At 49.8% G+C, this 17,405-nt stretch overlaps 1 protein-coding gene across 2 annotated transcripts in view; it reads right to left on the bottom strand.

The window, feature by feature from the left end:
* The window catches only part of FIRRM (FIGNL1 interacting regulator of recombination and mitosis), a 1,502,596-nt gene that overhangs the window by 110,775 nt on the left and 1,374,416 nt on the right, over window positions 1–17,405 (bottom strand). For both annotated transcript variants that reach the window (XM_069641302.1, XM_069641303.1), the window contains one exon: window positions 125–205. In XM_069641302.1, the coding sequence (XP_069497403.1) occupies window positions 125–205 (81 nt within the window). The remainder of the gene's footprint in view (window positions 1–124; window positions 206–17,405) is intronic.

The following is a 17,405-nucleotide window of genomic DNA, read 5'->3' as shown; positions in this document are numbered from 1 at the left end:
GATGTAAGGTGCCCTGGGTGAATGTCTACTGCACCTATAAAATCATGAATTTGCGGTTCTCCTTTCTTATTTTCTGCATATGAAATACAGTTTAAATGTTTAGTTTAAAACAGAAGTACAGTACCTTATTCAGGAAATCTACAACCCTGTTCTTGATTTCTTCGCGATTAAGACTTTGTGGGACAATTTCCTCATGACTTGTTTCCTACGCACAAAAATATAATCACAAAAATGTAATCAATCTATTGTCACAGGCGAGGGATAAACAGCAAACTCTGAGCCACAGTATCAGTTCATGTTCTTTATTGTATAAGGCAGAAAACAAGGAATTAGGTTTGATTGCCCTTGTGCTGGAGTTCTAGAATGGGTGCAAATAGATCAGCTTCTCAGTCATTCATGCTACCCTGAACAAATGTACCTTCCTTGAGATAAACTGCCACTAATCAACTCTAGGGGTTTGAGTGCCCTGCATTTCTTTCTTGGCCCTTTGAAGAATCCTCCTCATCTGAGGTTGATCTTATCAGGATGTTGCATTGGTCAACATGGACTTCCAGACTACCTGGCAATACTACCTGGTGCCTGTTGTCATTTTGATAGGTGTCTGGCGTAAAACTGTTTTGCTTGTGTTGGACCACTGAACTGCCAAGATTCTCACATAACTGTCTGGTGTGAGGGCACATTTCTGCTAATTCTTCTTCCAGGCCTTTTGCACCGTTCGCCCTAGACTCACATCACTCTTTCCTTCCACCTCCCCTCTTCTTATTCCTCAACTGTCTTCTTACTCCCATGTCATTTCTTCTCTTCAGTTTTCACTGTTCTTTCCCCCATCCTTCACCCCTCTGTGTTCTCGCTGTGCTGCCATACAACTTTGTTCCTTCACTTTCACTATACGCTTCTCTCCTTTCTACAATATCTGACCTCTCCTTTCACTGGTTCTTCTTTCTATTGTATTTTGTTGTGCATGCTACCTCCTATGCTTGTTTCTCACCCCTTCACTAATCTTTCTCAGATTTCAAATGTTCTCTCTCCCACCTCTGCTCTTTCCTAACAATATTGCTTTTTGATCCAGCTTTGCTTCACTCAACCCCCTAGTTCATTTGTTCTCATCCCTCATGCTTCCAACCCATTTTCTCCGTCTTATGTGATGAATCCTACGGATCCCTCACTGAAACCCTACCGAAAGTAGCCTCCCGGGTGGTCAGGGAAAGGCAGACCGCTTTCTGATCCTGACCTTGGGGGTGGTGTACTGCAGAAGGATCACCCGCGAGGAGAAAAGGATCAGGAGAGTGCGGTATACCTATGGGATGATACACAGTATTTAACCTCTTTTCAAGAGGACATTCAACCAATGCCACAATATGTAATGGCTTATTGCCATCATAATTCTATTGTCCCTCAAGTAGACCATCGGAATGGGATCAGATTCAGCTATGAACCTTGTGGTGATAAAATGAACAGACATCCTGTTATAACCAAAAAAATGCATGCAGGCATAGATTGCCCTGGTTCCCAAAAGCCTAATGAGAGGAAGTATAATAATGGAAGTCTTAAAAGTAAAGAACCATATTCCTCTTCTCAAACCTGCCTCGTGACTGGCTCTTACAATTTCCATTTGTTAAAGGTTGTATAAATTGGAAATCCAATTCACAATGTAGAAAGAATAAATAAAAACTCTTTCATTTGGGACTTCAAATCCCATAATTCTCTCAATACTGATACAAGGAAGAGGGGAACAGAGAAACAATGATGTAGAAGTGGTCAGCTAATCAACAAGAATGACTTAAACCGGAGGGAGACTGCAAGACATAAAAGGCCCCCTGAGGTGCAGGTAGTAGAGAAGAAGCAGGAGCAGTCTTAGAAGCAGAAGAAGAGTGGGCCATGTATGCTGGCGGAGACAGGAGTGGAGGAGCTGGAAGACGCCGGGACCGTTGCGAGTCCAAGAGGGTCTGTGGATCGAACATCCTAAACTGCAAAGGTCGCGCAGCGGGAAGCGTGTGGAAGAACCGCTTACCCAGGAAGACTACATCATGTAGAGCTTTTGCAGCAGGAAGCAGTCGAGAGGTATTCAGTGGCAGGGTGGCACCAGAGACTCCCAGGAGTCAGAGCGACTCCAAATCAATGTTGCAGAGCTGGCAGCGACCGAGGAGAGAACGTGTGCGATGACGGGAGAAGCCACAGTTGCAGCAGTCCTGAGAACGCAGAGAGGAGCACCTGGAAGCAACTTACCAGGGGAGCCTAAGCCACGCGAGTAACTCCGGGGTTGTTAGCAAGAATTCTCTGTTTAGGCTGAATTTCCTAACCTAGTGAGTCCCCCAGCAGCTTTGCTGGATTTTGTGGGGTTTATTTTTTTCTCCTGCCAAGAGTGAGACTCTTTTACCCTCACTCTTGGACATGACTTGAGAGTGTTCTCTGTGACTTGCTATGTGCTTATGGGCTAGAGGGTAATTTTCCCCATAGGCCATCATTGGTTTTTGAATGTGTGTTACACAGCACCCTCAGTGCAGTAGCACAGGGGTGTCCTAGAGACCCCCAAACATAGACTCCACACCCTGGGACTGACTACTGTCTCCCTGGGTCTGTAAAGTTACCATTGACTTTACTAGTCTTAACTTAGGAACTTAACCAGTACAAACCATCTTACTGTGGAAGTACTGGTAGGGGCAATTAGATTGCCCCTGGGTCTGTTGTCGAGGGGGTACTGTCCCGTCCCCCCTCGCCGAGTTCTGGCTGGTGGCAGTGGATACCACGGAAATATTCCACCGGAATATTCCCCAATGGGATTTCCCATTGTTTTTGATGCACCACTTTTTGGTGCAATGTTAAAGATACCGCCGGTTTATTTATTTAATATAAATTCACCGGTTGGGATTTTTTGCCGGAACTCGCCACCAAAATGGCGTCTAGGTTCACTTCAGTAACCCTGAACCCGAGTCGAGCCTTTGTTCCACTTTTGGCGGGCTTCTGCACAGAAGCCCTCCAAAGTGGTGCCATTCTGTCTGGGTATCACAGGGGGTGTGGGAGGGGGTTTAGGCACCCTGGACCGAGTTGCCTTGCCAACTCAGGTCGCACTCTAGTGTGATTGGCCCAAGTGGTGAGCCACCCCGCTCACCACTTAGCATGTTTGAGTGACAGCTAGGCTGTATGAATGGGGGTTTGCTGCATAAAAGCAGGGTTTTTGGGACTGGTTCTTCAGAAGTCGCCACAGGACCTAAGAAGCCGAAGAGGGAGAAGCTGAGCCGACCTGCCAAGATGACACCACCGGTGAAGCCCCGCAGAACCGTCTCACCACTTTTCCCGACGACAGAGGAGATCTCCCGCCGGAGAGTCTTCTTCCCTTAACTGGTGGGGACAACCAGTTGCTGCCTTCTTTTCGCCGTCCCGAAGCATCTCGTGGCCGCCTTGCCTGTGCCAAGCACCCCGGCAACCGGGATACCACTTTTTACCTCAACCGCGAAAGAGGGGTAGAAATCCTTTGTGACCGGAAAACTCCACGGCTGGCCTCATCCCTGGTAGTGCAACGACCTGCAGCTTTCCTCCTCGTCGAGATCACCTCTTCCTCGGGACGACGCCGCGACTTGCACCCACTACCAGGAACGACTACCACCGCTGGAAGAATCCTTCCACGTTTAAAGGTACTGTGTTCCGCCCGGCCTCCCTTGCCACCGATTGTACGGGGTAGATTTAGCCCTCGGCTCTCGAACCTGGGTAGGTCTGGGAAACCCTAACTAAACTTTTCAGAACCGTAGTAAAACCTTTTTCTACTCACCTGCAAAGACTTGTGACATTGTGTGATCTTGGGCACATTTTCGCCTGGCTCCCTCTAAAGCGGGCCCCGAACTAATTCCCCTTGTTCCACCATTGACTGTCTTTGCTAACCTTATGTGAAAAGTGTTTTACCTTACTGCTCTCTTTATTTCTGCCTTTTCCCTCCCTTTTGGTAATACTTGTTGGAGTACCATCTAACGTTAAGCGCTCACCTCTGGTTGGAAATAAGTGGGGTTAACTTAGAATTGTCCAACAAATGATTAGGGATGTACATATGAGTAATAGTAACTGTGTTTGACTTTCTTAACTTTTCTATTGTGCTAGTGTAATTTAGGAGTGTACCTTTAATAAATAAGTTTATACTTTTACACCTAGCTCTGGTCAGTGTTTGCTTGTGCTACTGTGACTCTGTACCTATTATGTATCCTCTGTATACTGCCTAACTCTTCTTGAGGGAAGTCTGACTGCTCAGCCACAGCTACCACAGTGAATCTGTGCGGTGCAGACTGCCACCAAGTGGGTTTACTGCCAACACCTGTAGTCTTAAATCTTTTGCAGTGGTCCCAGAGGGAACTGCACAGGTTTCTGCCTAACAGGGGTGCTTCATTGCAGGCTGTGTGTTCAGTGCAGGCGGGATCACTCGCGACAGAGTAAGCATCACCAGTACTGAACTGGTACAAATGTACAAAGGCAAGTTCATAAAACTTGCGAATACCTAAGCATTGCACCTTTCCAAAAGCAAGATAATAAATCCTATGAATATCGAAGTGTTGCAGACTTGCAAAAGAGGCTGATAGTAAACCAAACGAGGTCCAGGAATTAAAGTGAGAGTTTGGGCAAATAATATGGTAGGGAGGTTGTACTAGCAACCCAAGCATACCACGACTAGCCAAGCCAAGAGACCTTGAGAAACTGGCAATATCAGTCCAATAAAGGTTGCCAAACACAAGAGGGGAATAGTGAGAAGCCCCAAGGGTGTAAAGGTTGCTATTCAGGTTCGGGGATACACATCATTGTGGTTAATGTAGATTCACATTGCTACAGTCAAAAGAGAAGCAGGAAAAGATTTGATCCTAAAGACTATTTTCGGTATTGATGTAGAATGGAAACAAAATTTGCAAACAGGCAGTTATCTTTACGCCAGGTAGTAGAAGGAGCAAGTGCTGAAGAGTGGTACTATTGGAAACCAATATATTTGTTATTGTGTTTGGGGAAGAATTGTGAAAGCTGAGGAAAAGATATAATACTTCATGCAGTCATTTTTGAAGCAGACCATTGTGAACAAACCATTTTTTGTTGCCAAAGATGTGAAGGAGTTATCATTCCAGGAGGTGTAAGAGCTTATGACTTTTCCTTTCAAGATACTTTGGAAGAGTTCTTATTACAGGAGGAGCAAGAGCTTTTGACTTTAACGAGTTATTTCCTTGAAACAACATAACTGTGTGTTAAAGTTGAATTTCATTGGTTTTCCTTTGAACTGTGAAGAAAACTCTAGTTTGGATATGGGGGAAGGGGAGTTTGCCCAGTCCATGACAAGAGACATTAGTTATACTGTGAACCAGGTTATACGTTGTATACCTTTGAGGAATTGATTTGCCATACTATACCTTTTTGTTTTGATTGTTGTATAGGTGTGAGGGCTAGAGATCCCTTGTTTAGAGTGTTCCCTTTTAGTTTACTATAGGCAGGGAAATCCACGTTAGGGTAGGGATAGTGAGGCGTTTATTCAACCTATTTTGTTTAATCAAATGGCAGAAGTTAAAAACTCTTTCCAAAGTTGTACGGCTCACATTTCCGACCCCTCATCTATTTGGTAAACGTGGACGAGCAATCAAGGCTTAAGCTCTCAGGAGGAGATGCAGGCTGGTTCTTAAGTACAGTGTAGTCCCCAAGCACCCACAAAGGAATGTCTACACACTGTATTAGTTAAAAGACAGTGGGCCTCATTACAAATCGCCCGGTATGGAAACAACGGTGGCGGTAAACCCGCCGCCACTGTTGTTTCCATGCCGGGCGATCACAACTCCTGCAGGCGGGAGGTGATGTTCCCGCCAGGTCTGACCTGGCGGGTTTAACACCGCCCGCCTGCAGGCGGACGAGGAAACACCGGCAGCATTACGAGATGCTGCCAGTGTTTCCATGATCCCCATTCCCATTGAGTCCCATAGGACTCAATGGGAATGGGATTAACACCATTCCGCCTCTGTGATTCCCGGAAAACCAGGGTTGTAATGCCCCGGTAATTCCGTGAATCACGGAGGCGGAATGGTAATACGAGTCCGGCGGTAACCAGGCGGTTTTACCGCCTCGGTTACCGCCAGACTCGTAATGAGGCCCAGTGTTTATATAAGTAAGGTTCATGGTTATATACACAATCACAATAACTCGCTTTGTGATTGGTTAATCTACAATGGCAAATATATACACAGTACTACGTGGTACCACAATTACTATCAGATTTCATTAAAGTGCATCAACTCGACTTAGTTTAAATGTCACACAGATCAAGTAATAAAGAGAACCAACACTAGCCATAGGAGGAAAAGCAGTTGGTTCAGAACAATTGGCAGAATACTGGCCCGTTACTTACCCCCCCACCTGGGCAACCTGTAAATAAAGATATCGTACAAGCCCAGTCCATAGATTGTTCCCAAGAGTCTTATTTCCTTCTAAATAGTTCTACAACCCCAATTTACCTGGAACAGCAGAGTTCGACATCGGGTCGTCGACAGATCCTTCTTGAGCGGCTCCCTTTAAAAGCAGGTGCCACGGATCGTCGAGATCCCACGAGGAAAAAGGGGTGAACACTGTTGTTGCGGCAGCAGCTTTGGTTCTTGCGGTGCTCGTTGACGATCAGTTGAAAACGTCCTGCAAGCTGAGGCGTGCAGTGCTCCTCGACGACGAGTGTTCATTGCCGTAAAGAGTTAATGAAGAACTTTGGCCCAGCAAGGGCGTAGAGTCGTCTGGTGTCTCTGCGATCTTCGGGTGGTGGGAAACCCACCAGTGGATTCTCCTTTGTCGTCGACGCCCTTGGCTTTCTCCGGCAGGATGAAAGCGGTCGACGATGATGAACAAGGGAGTCCTTGGATCAAATGTTCCTAGGAAATGGGAGCACGGCGGTTCCGGTCTGCAACGGCGGTAGTCGGCGGTGGACGGCTGTCTGGTGTTTCTCTTCGTTCTCCTCAGTGGTCCCCTTCTCCGGTCAGCAGTCTTTCGTAGGTCTGTCTACCAGGGAGCTTTGGCAAATATCCGGTGGTGCACAATGGTCCCTCCTAGCTTGGAGAGAGTTCCCCCAGCCAGGTCCTCATTTGGATCAGTTCCTTGAAGGCACAGCAGCTTTCATATTAGCGAAGGACATCAGCAGCAGTTCTTCTTCCAGTGGGCTTCAAAGTTAAGCATCAGTTTCAACTTCAGCTTCTGAACGATTTCTAGCAGTGAGAGGCCCCCAGATATACTATTGATCTCCCATTCACTTTGCTGGGTCACACTCAGGCAACCAATCACTCAGAAGGGCATTCAGGCAGCCAATCAGGTGCACAGTGCATTCAGGCCATTCTTCTCCATTCAGACACTCGCAACACAGAATGCAGATTCGGACAAGCACTCTGCCAGTCAGCACTACACACGGCATTCATACCAGTTTCGGGCAGGGCTGTCTCAGTCATTGTGTCAACCACCAGATACTAGACACCCATAACACAGAATGTGTATTCGTCACACACTCCTTTCACCCAGGTCCCACCCCAAGGGCGTAGCCACAACATACAGTCATTGGGAAGACTCCAGCCAGTCTGTCCTGGACTTCGCCACAACACCATATATGGAACTTCCATCCAACAGCCAGTCAGGGGAAGGGACAGAGTCAGGGCTTCCCGGGACTTCGGGAAAAGTAAGGTAACGGGCAATAGAAAGCAAGAGGTCACGTGGGCCATCTTGTTTCATATCAGGAATCTACTGATTCCAATGACAGGGCCTGGGCATCCCAAAATGGAGGAAGCTCAGGGCACCTGTCAATTCAGCAGGGAGCTGCCATCAGCCAGTACCCTGCTCTGTGGGCCACACACAGGTGCCCAAAAACATACACTAGGAGTACAGGGTCTTACTCCCACCCATGGGTGCCATAAGGGTATCCCAAGGGTCGGTTCACTGTACCAAATACAGGAAGAGCCGCACCGCCAGTAGTCCCACATGAACTGCTGCTCGGAAAACAAGACAGAACATACATGATAAAGCAATAACGGACAATGATAAGAAAATACTGTTTCAAAGCGCCCACTGGGCAAAGGAGGGAGCGGGAGTGGGAAATACATTAAAGTACATTTAAAACACTATATATAAGAGCAGTGGGGGAAGAGGAAAACAGGACAAACCTACTATGTCATGTGAGTATTCAGAAAGTGCAAGTGCAGCAAGGAAGAAGGCAAGGGGTCAGTGCTGTGGAGTTTGAGTTTATGGGTGAGCCACAGATGAAGTGCTAGGAATGTTGAGTGCTACACGCCCTGGAGCCGCAAAGGGTGCAAGTGAGAGCCACCAGGGCGGAGGGTGTAAGTGCAAGTGCAGATAAACAGGAGCTGGGCCGATTGGGCGCAGGAGGTAAGGGCCCCAAGGATGCATAAGAGCCAAGGACACCAATCGCAACTGTGGGATTAGCAGTGGAGAGAAGAAGGGAAGGAGGAGGTAAAGAGGAGAGTCTTAAGGATCTTCCAGAATTTAAGAATATCCTGCTCAAGGTGCAGAGGGAGGGGGAGGCTGTTCCATAGGCGGGAGCCAGCACTTCCCCTCCTGGCACAAGTCCTGTTCATGGAAGGCCAAACTCTGCCTGCTCGGAGCATCCACCACCATGTTCTCCATCCCGCAGAGATGAGCTGCAGTTAAGCAGATGTGGATCTTCAAAGTCTGGGATTACAGCCACATGGCTTCCTTGCAAAGGGGCAAGGACCCTACACCCCCTCTCTTGTTGAGGTAGGTGCTAGTCTGATCTCTACAACTCTAGCAGGTTGATGTGTAACCTGTTGTGTGTGAAGGAACAAATCCTGGATTACTCAGATGAGCGCCCCCACCTTTTGGGCAAGCATCTGTCACAAGGGTTCCCCGCTTTCAGATTGTCTGCCTGGTACCACCATAACACGTCCTGAGCCACTGGAACTGAAACTCTAAGTGGTTCTGTCAAGTTGCCTGTAAACTGTGACTATTTCATCCAGAGAGACCACTGTAGAGACCTCATGCAGAGCAGGATCAGTGGCACCTGGAAAATGCAGGATACCACCCTCCCCAGAAAAGCTAGGTATAGCAGAAATTGGGAGATCAGGAATTGATCGACCATCTGCAAGATATGTTGAATCCTGTACAAACGAGCATCCAAGCAGACTTCAACAAAGAGGAGCATCTGAGAAGGTGTCACTTGAGACTTCTTGATGTTGAAAGGAAAGTCCAAACTGTGCAAGAGGTGGCAAGTGCAGTGTACATGAGACAGACAACATTTGCTCTGGGGACTTGACCTTGATGAGCCAGTCGTCTAGGTAGGGGGAGACGTGAACCATCTACATTCCGAGTCTTGCCTCCACCACAGACTCAGTTTGATGAAGATTTGGGATGGGGGTGAACCTGAAAGAGAATGCAGAAATGGTCAGACTATCACAAACCTCAGCAAATCTGTGTGCTGCAGATGGATGGGCACATGGAAATAAGCTTCCTGGAGGTCTAGGGACAACAAACCGTATTGGATCTTGAGGGCTTGATGAATCTAGACCAACATCCCCATGTTGAATCTGTCTTTACTGAAGAACCTGCTGAGGAGACACAAAGCCAAAATGGGAAGCAAACCCCCATCCTTCTTGGGCACCAAGGAACGAGTGCAGAACCATTCCCTCCCCAGCTCTGTGACTGGGACAGGGTTTTATCACTGCTTTCTAGAGCAGGGTCTGATATCTTCCAAAAGCGTTTTGTCTGGGGTTGGCACCCTCCTGGGGCGGGGCGGTGTGGGGAGGGGGATTGGGATGGGGGGGGGGGGTTAAGGGAGAAGTCTAGGGTCTGCAAAGGCATTTTTGTGTGTGTGGGGGGAGTGGGAGACCACGAGAAAAACACCCTGAGAACACTGGGGCATGAAGATACACTGTTCAATTCGCTCACAAACCCAGACATCCGCCGCAACTGTTTATGAGTGATGTGGAGAGAAATCAAGGAGGCTTTTGCATGTATGTCAAGGATGGCACAGAAGCGGCCTGTTGCACAGCTTCTGATTCTCCCTGAACTTCAGGAAGTCTCAAGTATCACTGTCCCTCCTATTCGTCAGGGCAGTCATTTGCTCTATGTGCTCCTGCCGATTCCTGTCAGGAGTTTATGACTGTTCAGGTCCACGATCTTGATTGCTCCGAATTGGCCCGGGAGAACATGGTACTCCGAATTGCTAGACATGGTCAGCTGACACCCTCCTCAACCTGCACATGCCTGCCGTAGAAGCCGGTGTTACTCTTTCATTCGTATAAGGTTCTGCACCTGACCCTCTACAGCCTGAACCTTCATGCCTGGCTTCTGAAATGTTGAGATACGAAGAGTGGGATTTGTCGGTGGACATCTTGGATGTACTCCTCTCTGCTATGAGACCTGCCACCAAATCCATCTATGCCTACTGTTGGTACACGTTTTCGGCCTGGTATCAGGGGAGGGATCTGGACCCTTTTGCCGACTCCACATCCTCTGTACTGGATATTCTGATTTATTTTTGCTCAGCCGTGCACAGATTGGCACAGTGAAGGGGGTGTCTTGCTGCCATTTCTGTTGTCCCCTGAGCAGCACTCTTTTCACAATCGGCACAATCATGCCATTCTTGAGGGGTCTTGGTAATCATATGTACTGGCTCTGATGTAATGGCTGGTGTGGGGCGCATAGAGGTATCGAGCAGAGCTGAAACAGAGCCATGCTGCACCACCTGCCGGTGGAAAGGTTTTCGGAGAACAGCTGCGCTGGGAGATAGATGTCAAAGATGAGGAATCGTGGGAGGCAGAAATCCATTAGTAATGGCACATACATGCATATGGTATGCTACAGCAATAAGACAATCCATGTGTGGTATTGAGGATTGATATGTTACTTTATCAGGGTGTTAAAACCTTTAAAGACATAACTAACCTTTCATTCAAAAGAATTAGTTAAACTAAAGGGGTTAATTCAGTATTCCAGTAACTCCTGTTCTCCAGCATGGGTCTGGCATGGATTCGCATGCCCATGAATATTTCCTGTGGTCAGACTGGCAATCCTTTTAAAAAAAAAAAAAAAAAGAAAGCAGTTCCGCTTTAAACTAAAAACTGCTGGTCTCCTCTATAACTAATCAATGTCCTTAAGGTCATACTGGCCCAGCCAATGAGAGTCGTCTGCATAAGCTCATCCCCTGGTGGCCATATTCACATTTGGTAGAGCACGTAAAGTGGCAGTATGAACCGAGAACATCCACAGAGGGGAACGAGGGAGGGTTCGCATGTGAATACATGCCAGACCCATGCTAGAGAAATTAATAGTTACTCACCGAGTGACTAAAGTACTCTTAGTCCATAGTCCCCTTTCCTCCATGCTGTATGGGTGTCCCTTGCGAGGGACGGGAGACGGAACCTTTTTCACCAGAAAAATCTTCTTCCCCTTTATATTTAGAGGCACGCAGCCCTGGGAGCATGCGCTCGCCTGTCTCCGCCCACCCGCTCTACTCCTCAGTCCCCATTGACGCGTCAACAATATATAACATTGCCTAATGACAACAGTATTATTAGAGTGGAGGATGGTGGGACATTGTTCTGCTCAACTTATGCTTAGTTCAAAATGGCGCGGGAGCACAATGCATTCTGGGAGTGCTCGGAGCCATGTTGGATATTTACTTCACTCCGCAGTGAAAGGCTGCACACATTTTGCTGAAGTGTTAGATTCACAGTACTGAGACAAACATGCTTTTTTCTAACTTTGTATGCAGTCAAGGCCATTTCTGCTGGGAAACTGTTCTCCGTGGAGCATGTTTTTAGAGCAGGGAGGCCCTGCATTCCTTGGGGGGCAGCTCTCGATTGACCCAGCTGGCAACCAACGGCTGTTCCTCAACTGCGCAGGTGCAATTCCAGAAGGTTCGAGAATTAACTCCTTTTTTTGGAGTGCCTATATAGGCGGAAACCTGGAGGGGTCAGGTGAGACTTCAGCCAGATAAGGACGCTCCGTCTGGCCTTCCTGTGAGCTGTGGCACTCTCGTTCTGGATGTCCTCGGGGTCTTCCAGCCGATTCTGGATGAGATGAGGAAAGAATTAAGCTCACGGTGATGTATTCTTTCTTTGACTTCTTTACTTTTTCTGTGATCTATGTCCATGTTAGTTTTATGAGTTATTTCTATGTACTTGTAATCTTTGAATAAATAGCCGTAAAGAGCTGATTATCTTCTAAAGCGTGCGTGGCTATGAATTATTGTGTCTGTCTGTTTTTGGGTTGAAGTATTTGCTCTATAATTGCATTGGTGATTTATGGTAGTTCCGTGCACTTTTCAGAGGAGAGCAATACAGACATATGGAGGAAAGGGGACTATGGACTAAGAGTACGTTAGTCAGTATGGTGAGTAACTATTAATTACTCTTACGTCCCGTTGCCTTTCCTCCATACTTTATGGGTGATTACAACTGAATGTAGCCCCAGGGTCTAGAGGAGACTCTCCTTAAGCAAACCGGTTTCTTAGAACTGCCTGCTAGAAGGCCGCGCCGGCTCCTGCTGATGACTTCTCACAGTAAGTGCCATTGGAACGCGATGGCCGTGGCTTTGGCTCTGACCGCATGTACATGCAAATTAGCCTGAACTGGCCTGTGCTGCCTCTCATAGGCCTCCTTGATGGGCGCGACCATCCACCTTGCTATGGAGGCCTTGGAGGCTTGGTATCTTGGCCTTGAACCACCAAAGGTGACAAAGAGGGCCTCCGATTTGCAGAAGTCCTTGGTCCTGTCCAGGTAGTATTTCAGAGCGCGTATGACATCCAGGTGGTGCAAGACCCTCTGAGGCTCAACCTTGGGGTCGGCGAAGAAGGTGGGTAAGACTATCTCTTCGTTCAGGTGGACGACACCTTGGGTAGGAACGCAGGATGCGTCCGGAGGACCACCTTGTCGTTGTGAAAGGTGGTGTAGGGCTCTGATGCTACCCGAGCCTGGATTTCGCCGACTCTGCGAGCGGAAGTGAGACCTATGAGAAGAGCTGTCTTTAGGGTGACCAGCTTGATGTCCGTGGATGGCATTGACTCGAACGGTTTGTGCGCCTGGGGGCCCAACACTACATTGAGGTCCCAAACCGGGTGTGGCTTCTTTATAGGCTGGTAGAGCCTGTGGAGGCCTGCCAGATGCTACTTGACTATCGGGTTACAGGAGGAGAAGAGGCCCTCCTCCGAATTCCTGTACGTTCCTATGGCTGCCAGACAGGTGCAGCACGTGTCCACCTGTACTCCGGAGTGGGCGAGGTGTGCCGAGAAGGAGAGCACGTCGTCCAATGAGCACTTAAGGGGGTCGATCTGCTTAGAGTCAGCCCAATGACATAATCGAGATAATTTGCTCAAATATTAGCTTCTGGTAGCCTTGCTTCTGGCGCCCTGGATGATCTCCAGGTTAGCCTGAGATAGGTTCAAGTGTTTCAGAGTGACCTGCTCAGGAACCATGCTGCAAGGGCTAGTTTGTGAGGAGCAGGGTGGAGTACCCTGCCTCGCTGCTGGGTCAGGAGAGGAGCTGGGCTCAGCGGTAGGTGAATGGGAGGTCTGTCCGACAGGCTGAGCAGCTCGGAGAACCATGGTCTCGCCGGCCACCAGGGAGCTATCAGAATGATGCTGAGGTGACAAGATTGCTTTATCCTGCAGATCACCAAGTGAACCAGGGGTGAGGGGGGGAGAGGCGTATGCCGTCATGTAGTTTCATTGTATCTGGAATGCATCGCCCAGGGAGCCGGGGCCCTGCCCCTGCCAGAAGGCGAACTGCTGGCATTTCCTGTTGTCCTGGGAGGCAAACAGATCCACTTGGGGATGCCCACACCTGTGGAAGATCTCCTAGTACCAGGTCGTTCAATTGCCACTCGTAATTGTCCGCCCCCAGTCTGCTGAGCCTGCTGGAGAGGCTGCTGGAATGGCTTGCCCTGCCGCAGGTTGCAATCCGCAGACCACAACGTGAGGTCTGGGTGGAGAGATGTAGGAATGGCTACTGGCTCCGCTTGGGAGCCCTTCTCCTGATTCCATGACGCTGCAAAGTGCAGCTGTAATCTCCTCATCTTGAGTCTTGTGTGGGGGTATGGCCAACAAGACCGCCGCCATAATACCCAGCAGGTGCTGGTACCACCAGGCCGAGGTCACTGTCCTGGAGAGGAAGTGAGTAGTGGCTCTCTTGATGGCCATGATCTTGTCCTCCGAGGGAAAGACTCTCTCGGAGCCGGTGTCCCAGATGAGGCCCAGGTAGGTCAGGCTCTGAGTGGATTGCAGCAGAGACTTCTTGAGATTGATGGTAAACCCCAGGCCGTGGAGTGTGTTCATAAGCGCGGAGGAGGTGTGGAGAACCGCCTCTGGAGATTAAGCCCAGACAAGTCAGTTGTCCAGGTAGGGGAAGATGAGGTGGCCCTGAGGGGGGCTGCCACTGCGTTCATGAACCTGGTAAATACCCTCAGGGCTGAATTGAGGCTGAAGGGTAGTACCTTGTATTGGAAATGGCAGCCCATGATCCTGAACCACAGAAAGGACGGATGCGGCTGCCAAATAGGGACGTGTAGATACGCGTCCTTCAGATCAAGGGAGCACATTCAGTCTCCCTTGTTCAGTGTCTCTGCAATGAGTGCTGGCGTAACCATCTTGAATTGCACGGGTGGGGATTGGAAAAAGCTCTTGCCCCCCACCCCCTTTTGTTGTTTCCTCTGGTGCTGACTGGGGGAACGGCCAGGTTGTCTGGACTTCCTTTCTTGGAAGTCTCGGAACCCTCCAAACGCCCGCCCCTTGTCGGAGCACTGAAGTGACTGTGTGTACACCTTGGGTGTGGCCTTCGTAAGAATAGATAAAGACGTAGTGGTTTGCAAGCTGTTCTTTTTGTCTAATTCTTCATCCATGGTGGAGTGGAATAGAGATCACTAGCCTTGAATGGAAGGTCCAATATGTGTTCCTGGACGTCTGGGTTAAACTAGCCTAGCAGTCCTTCTCATGTCCGTGGCAATGCAATGCAGATGGCCCGGCCAGAGGTATCGATGTGGGCCACTGTGGACTCCATGATGTCCTGCACTACTATCCTGGCTTCTCCTAATCTCACATTGAAGCGAGCTTGGCTCTGTGCAAGAAGTTCCGGGAGGAAGTCCGCAATTTCCCGGCAGAGCCTTTGGTTAACCGCAGCGAGCATGGCATCAGTGTTGGCCTGACGCAGGTGTAAGGAGGCGTCGGAGTACAGCTTTTTCCGTACGCCTCCAAGATCTTCTCCTCCTTGCCTATCAGCGTCGAGGACGAGGTAGCCAAGGACGACTGAGGCTTAGAATAGGATGACGCTGCATTGATCACTGAGGAGTGTGGCTGAGGATGAGCCGAAAATAAGAGGGTATCCCCCTCCATCTGCCTGTACTCGATTGATAGGTTGGGTCGAGTGCGGCTTGAGCCATACCTTTTTGGCCAGGGCAACAACGTCCTTCTGCATCGGGATCCCCGTCTTGGTAGGGGGTCTTAGGGTGAGGACTTCTGCCAAAACCTCCTTCTTGGGCTGCTCGACCTCAGGCTGAGGAACGCCCAGGTATTCTGCCACGGCTGCAAGGCGTTTGTGGAAGGCCTTGGCTGAAGATTGCGTGTCGGGGTCCTCCTAGTCTGTGTCCACCTGAGTGCTCGGAGAATCCACAACTAGTGGAGGGGTACTGGCCGCCGTGGGCTGCGGTGTGGAGACCGGAATCGGAGGCTGTTGTGGAGACTGGTGTCGAACCGCCTGTTCTGTCGGAGGCAGGGGAGCAGGAATCGGAGGAGCCGGCAAGGGCAGCGCGTGCTGCGCTGGGACCGGTGACACAGGAGCCATTGGAGGAATGACTATGGCTACCTTTGGGGTGAACTGAAGGAGCATGTCCCTGATAGCATCCCAAAGGAAGGACCCCATCTGGGGTGATTACATCAGAACTAGGAACCTTTCGGAGAACCTGTCTTCGGAGGCTGAAGAGGTGGCAGATGATATCGACGGAGTGGCTAACTGCTGCTGGGGCCGGGCACACTCTGCCTGGGGTGCATGGGCAATCTGCCCTGCGCTGCTGATGGATAAACTGTAGGCCATGTACCTGGTTGACACCAGTTCCACCTTGTGACTCGTTCCTCCACCCACTCTGCTAGAGGAGGTATCGGACGAGCAGCCATCTTGTCTGCCGTGGCTACCATTTTGTCGAGCTGCATGCCACGTGCCAAAGTCGTGGTGCCTGGCTTGCTGGAACCAGCGCCGTCCAAGACACTTGCTGTTGGAACATAAGGCCTATCCCGCACCTCAGGCCGGGGCCTGGAAGGCGTATTGCCCTCGGGAGAGCTGTCGGTAGTGCTGCGTGAAGGCGCCCCCTCGACATGATGCCGGTACAAGGGCATTGCCCCCCGGGAGTAACCCTGGTAGAAGAGACTTGTGGTCCCTCAGCACTGATACCGGAAGGATCCGGAGACCCCTCGGCCGTGAGGCCGGTAGCTGGACTAGCCTCGGTACCTGTGCTAGAACCCAAGAGGTACCTCCCGGTCGGGCGCTTCCTTGGGAAGGAGTCGCCCTTACGGGGTGCGATGGTGACTAGAGGCCTTGTCTTTGGCCTCGAGCAATGTTTGACGAAGTCCATTAGGTCCTCCGGAGGTGACTTCTGGAAGAGCTCGCTCCACCTAGCTAGCCTGTTCTTCAGTGCCTGTGGAGTCAGGGCGTCGCACGTGGAACAACCTTCCCAGCTGTGGTCGGGGCCAAGGCAGCGGAGGCAAAAGGCGTGGAGGTCGGACGTGGCGAAGATCCCCTTGCAGGATGGACACCCGCTGAAGCACGCTGAAGTCGACATGCGTCGGGTAGGAGCGTGGCGTCGGAGGATCAAGTATCTAAAAGAAAAAAGACAAAGATAAAAGAATATCTGGAGAAGAGCGTGTGGCATTACATACATGGCCGAAGCCAAACCCAGGAGCACTGGTGAAATCGGCCCATTCCTGTCGAAGCGGAAAAGGGGACTGAGGAGTGGCACTGGTGGGCGGAGTCAGGTGAGCGCACGCTCCCAGGGCCGTGCCCCCGCGTGCCTCTAAATTTAAAGGGGATGTTGGGCAGAATCCTGTGCAGTTCCCTTAGGAAGCACTACAGAATATTAGGACTACATGTGAGAGCAATAAATCCTCTTTGGTATCAGTCTGTACCACAAAGATTTAGTTGGTAGCTGTGGCTGAGCAGTCAGACCTATCTCAAGAGGGAGATGAGCAGCATTCAGGGTTTACACATTAGGCCTTCAGCACTATGGGACAAGGAAACACTGACCAACGCTTTGTATTAAAAAGTAGATGAACAAGTTACTTACCAACTGGTAAGGTTCTTTCGATTGGATGTTCCTCCAACGTACTCCTCATCTTAGATGTATTCCATCCACCTTTGCTGCTCTTCGGAAATTTTTTCGGCAGAGGGCGCCGTGCGTCGATGTCGTCGAGTCGA

The sequence above is a fragment of the Ambystoma mexicanum genome, chromosome 1q (genome assembly GCF_040938575.1).
Source record: "Ambystoma mexicanum isolate Mex_15411 chromosome 1q, UKY_AmexF1_1, whole genome shotgun sequence".
Taxonomy (NCBI): domain Eukaryota; kingdom Metazoa; phylum Chordata; class Amphibia; order Caudata; family Ambystomatidae; genus Ambystoma; species Ambystoma mexicanum.
Note: the sequence above shows the minus strand (reverse complement) of the source record. Positions and strands in the feature narration are given on the sequence as shown.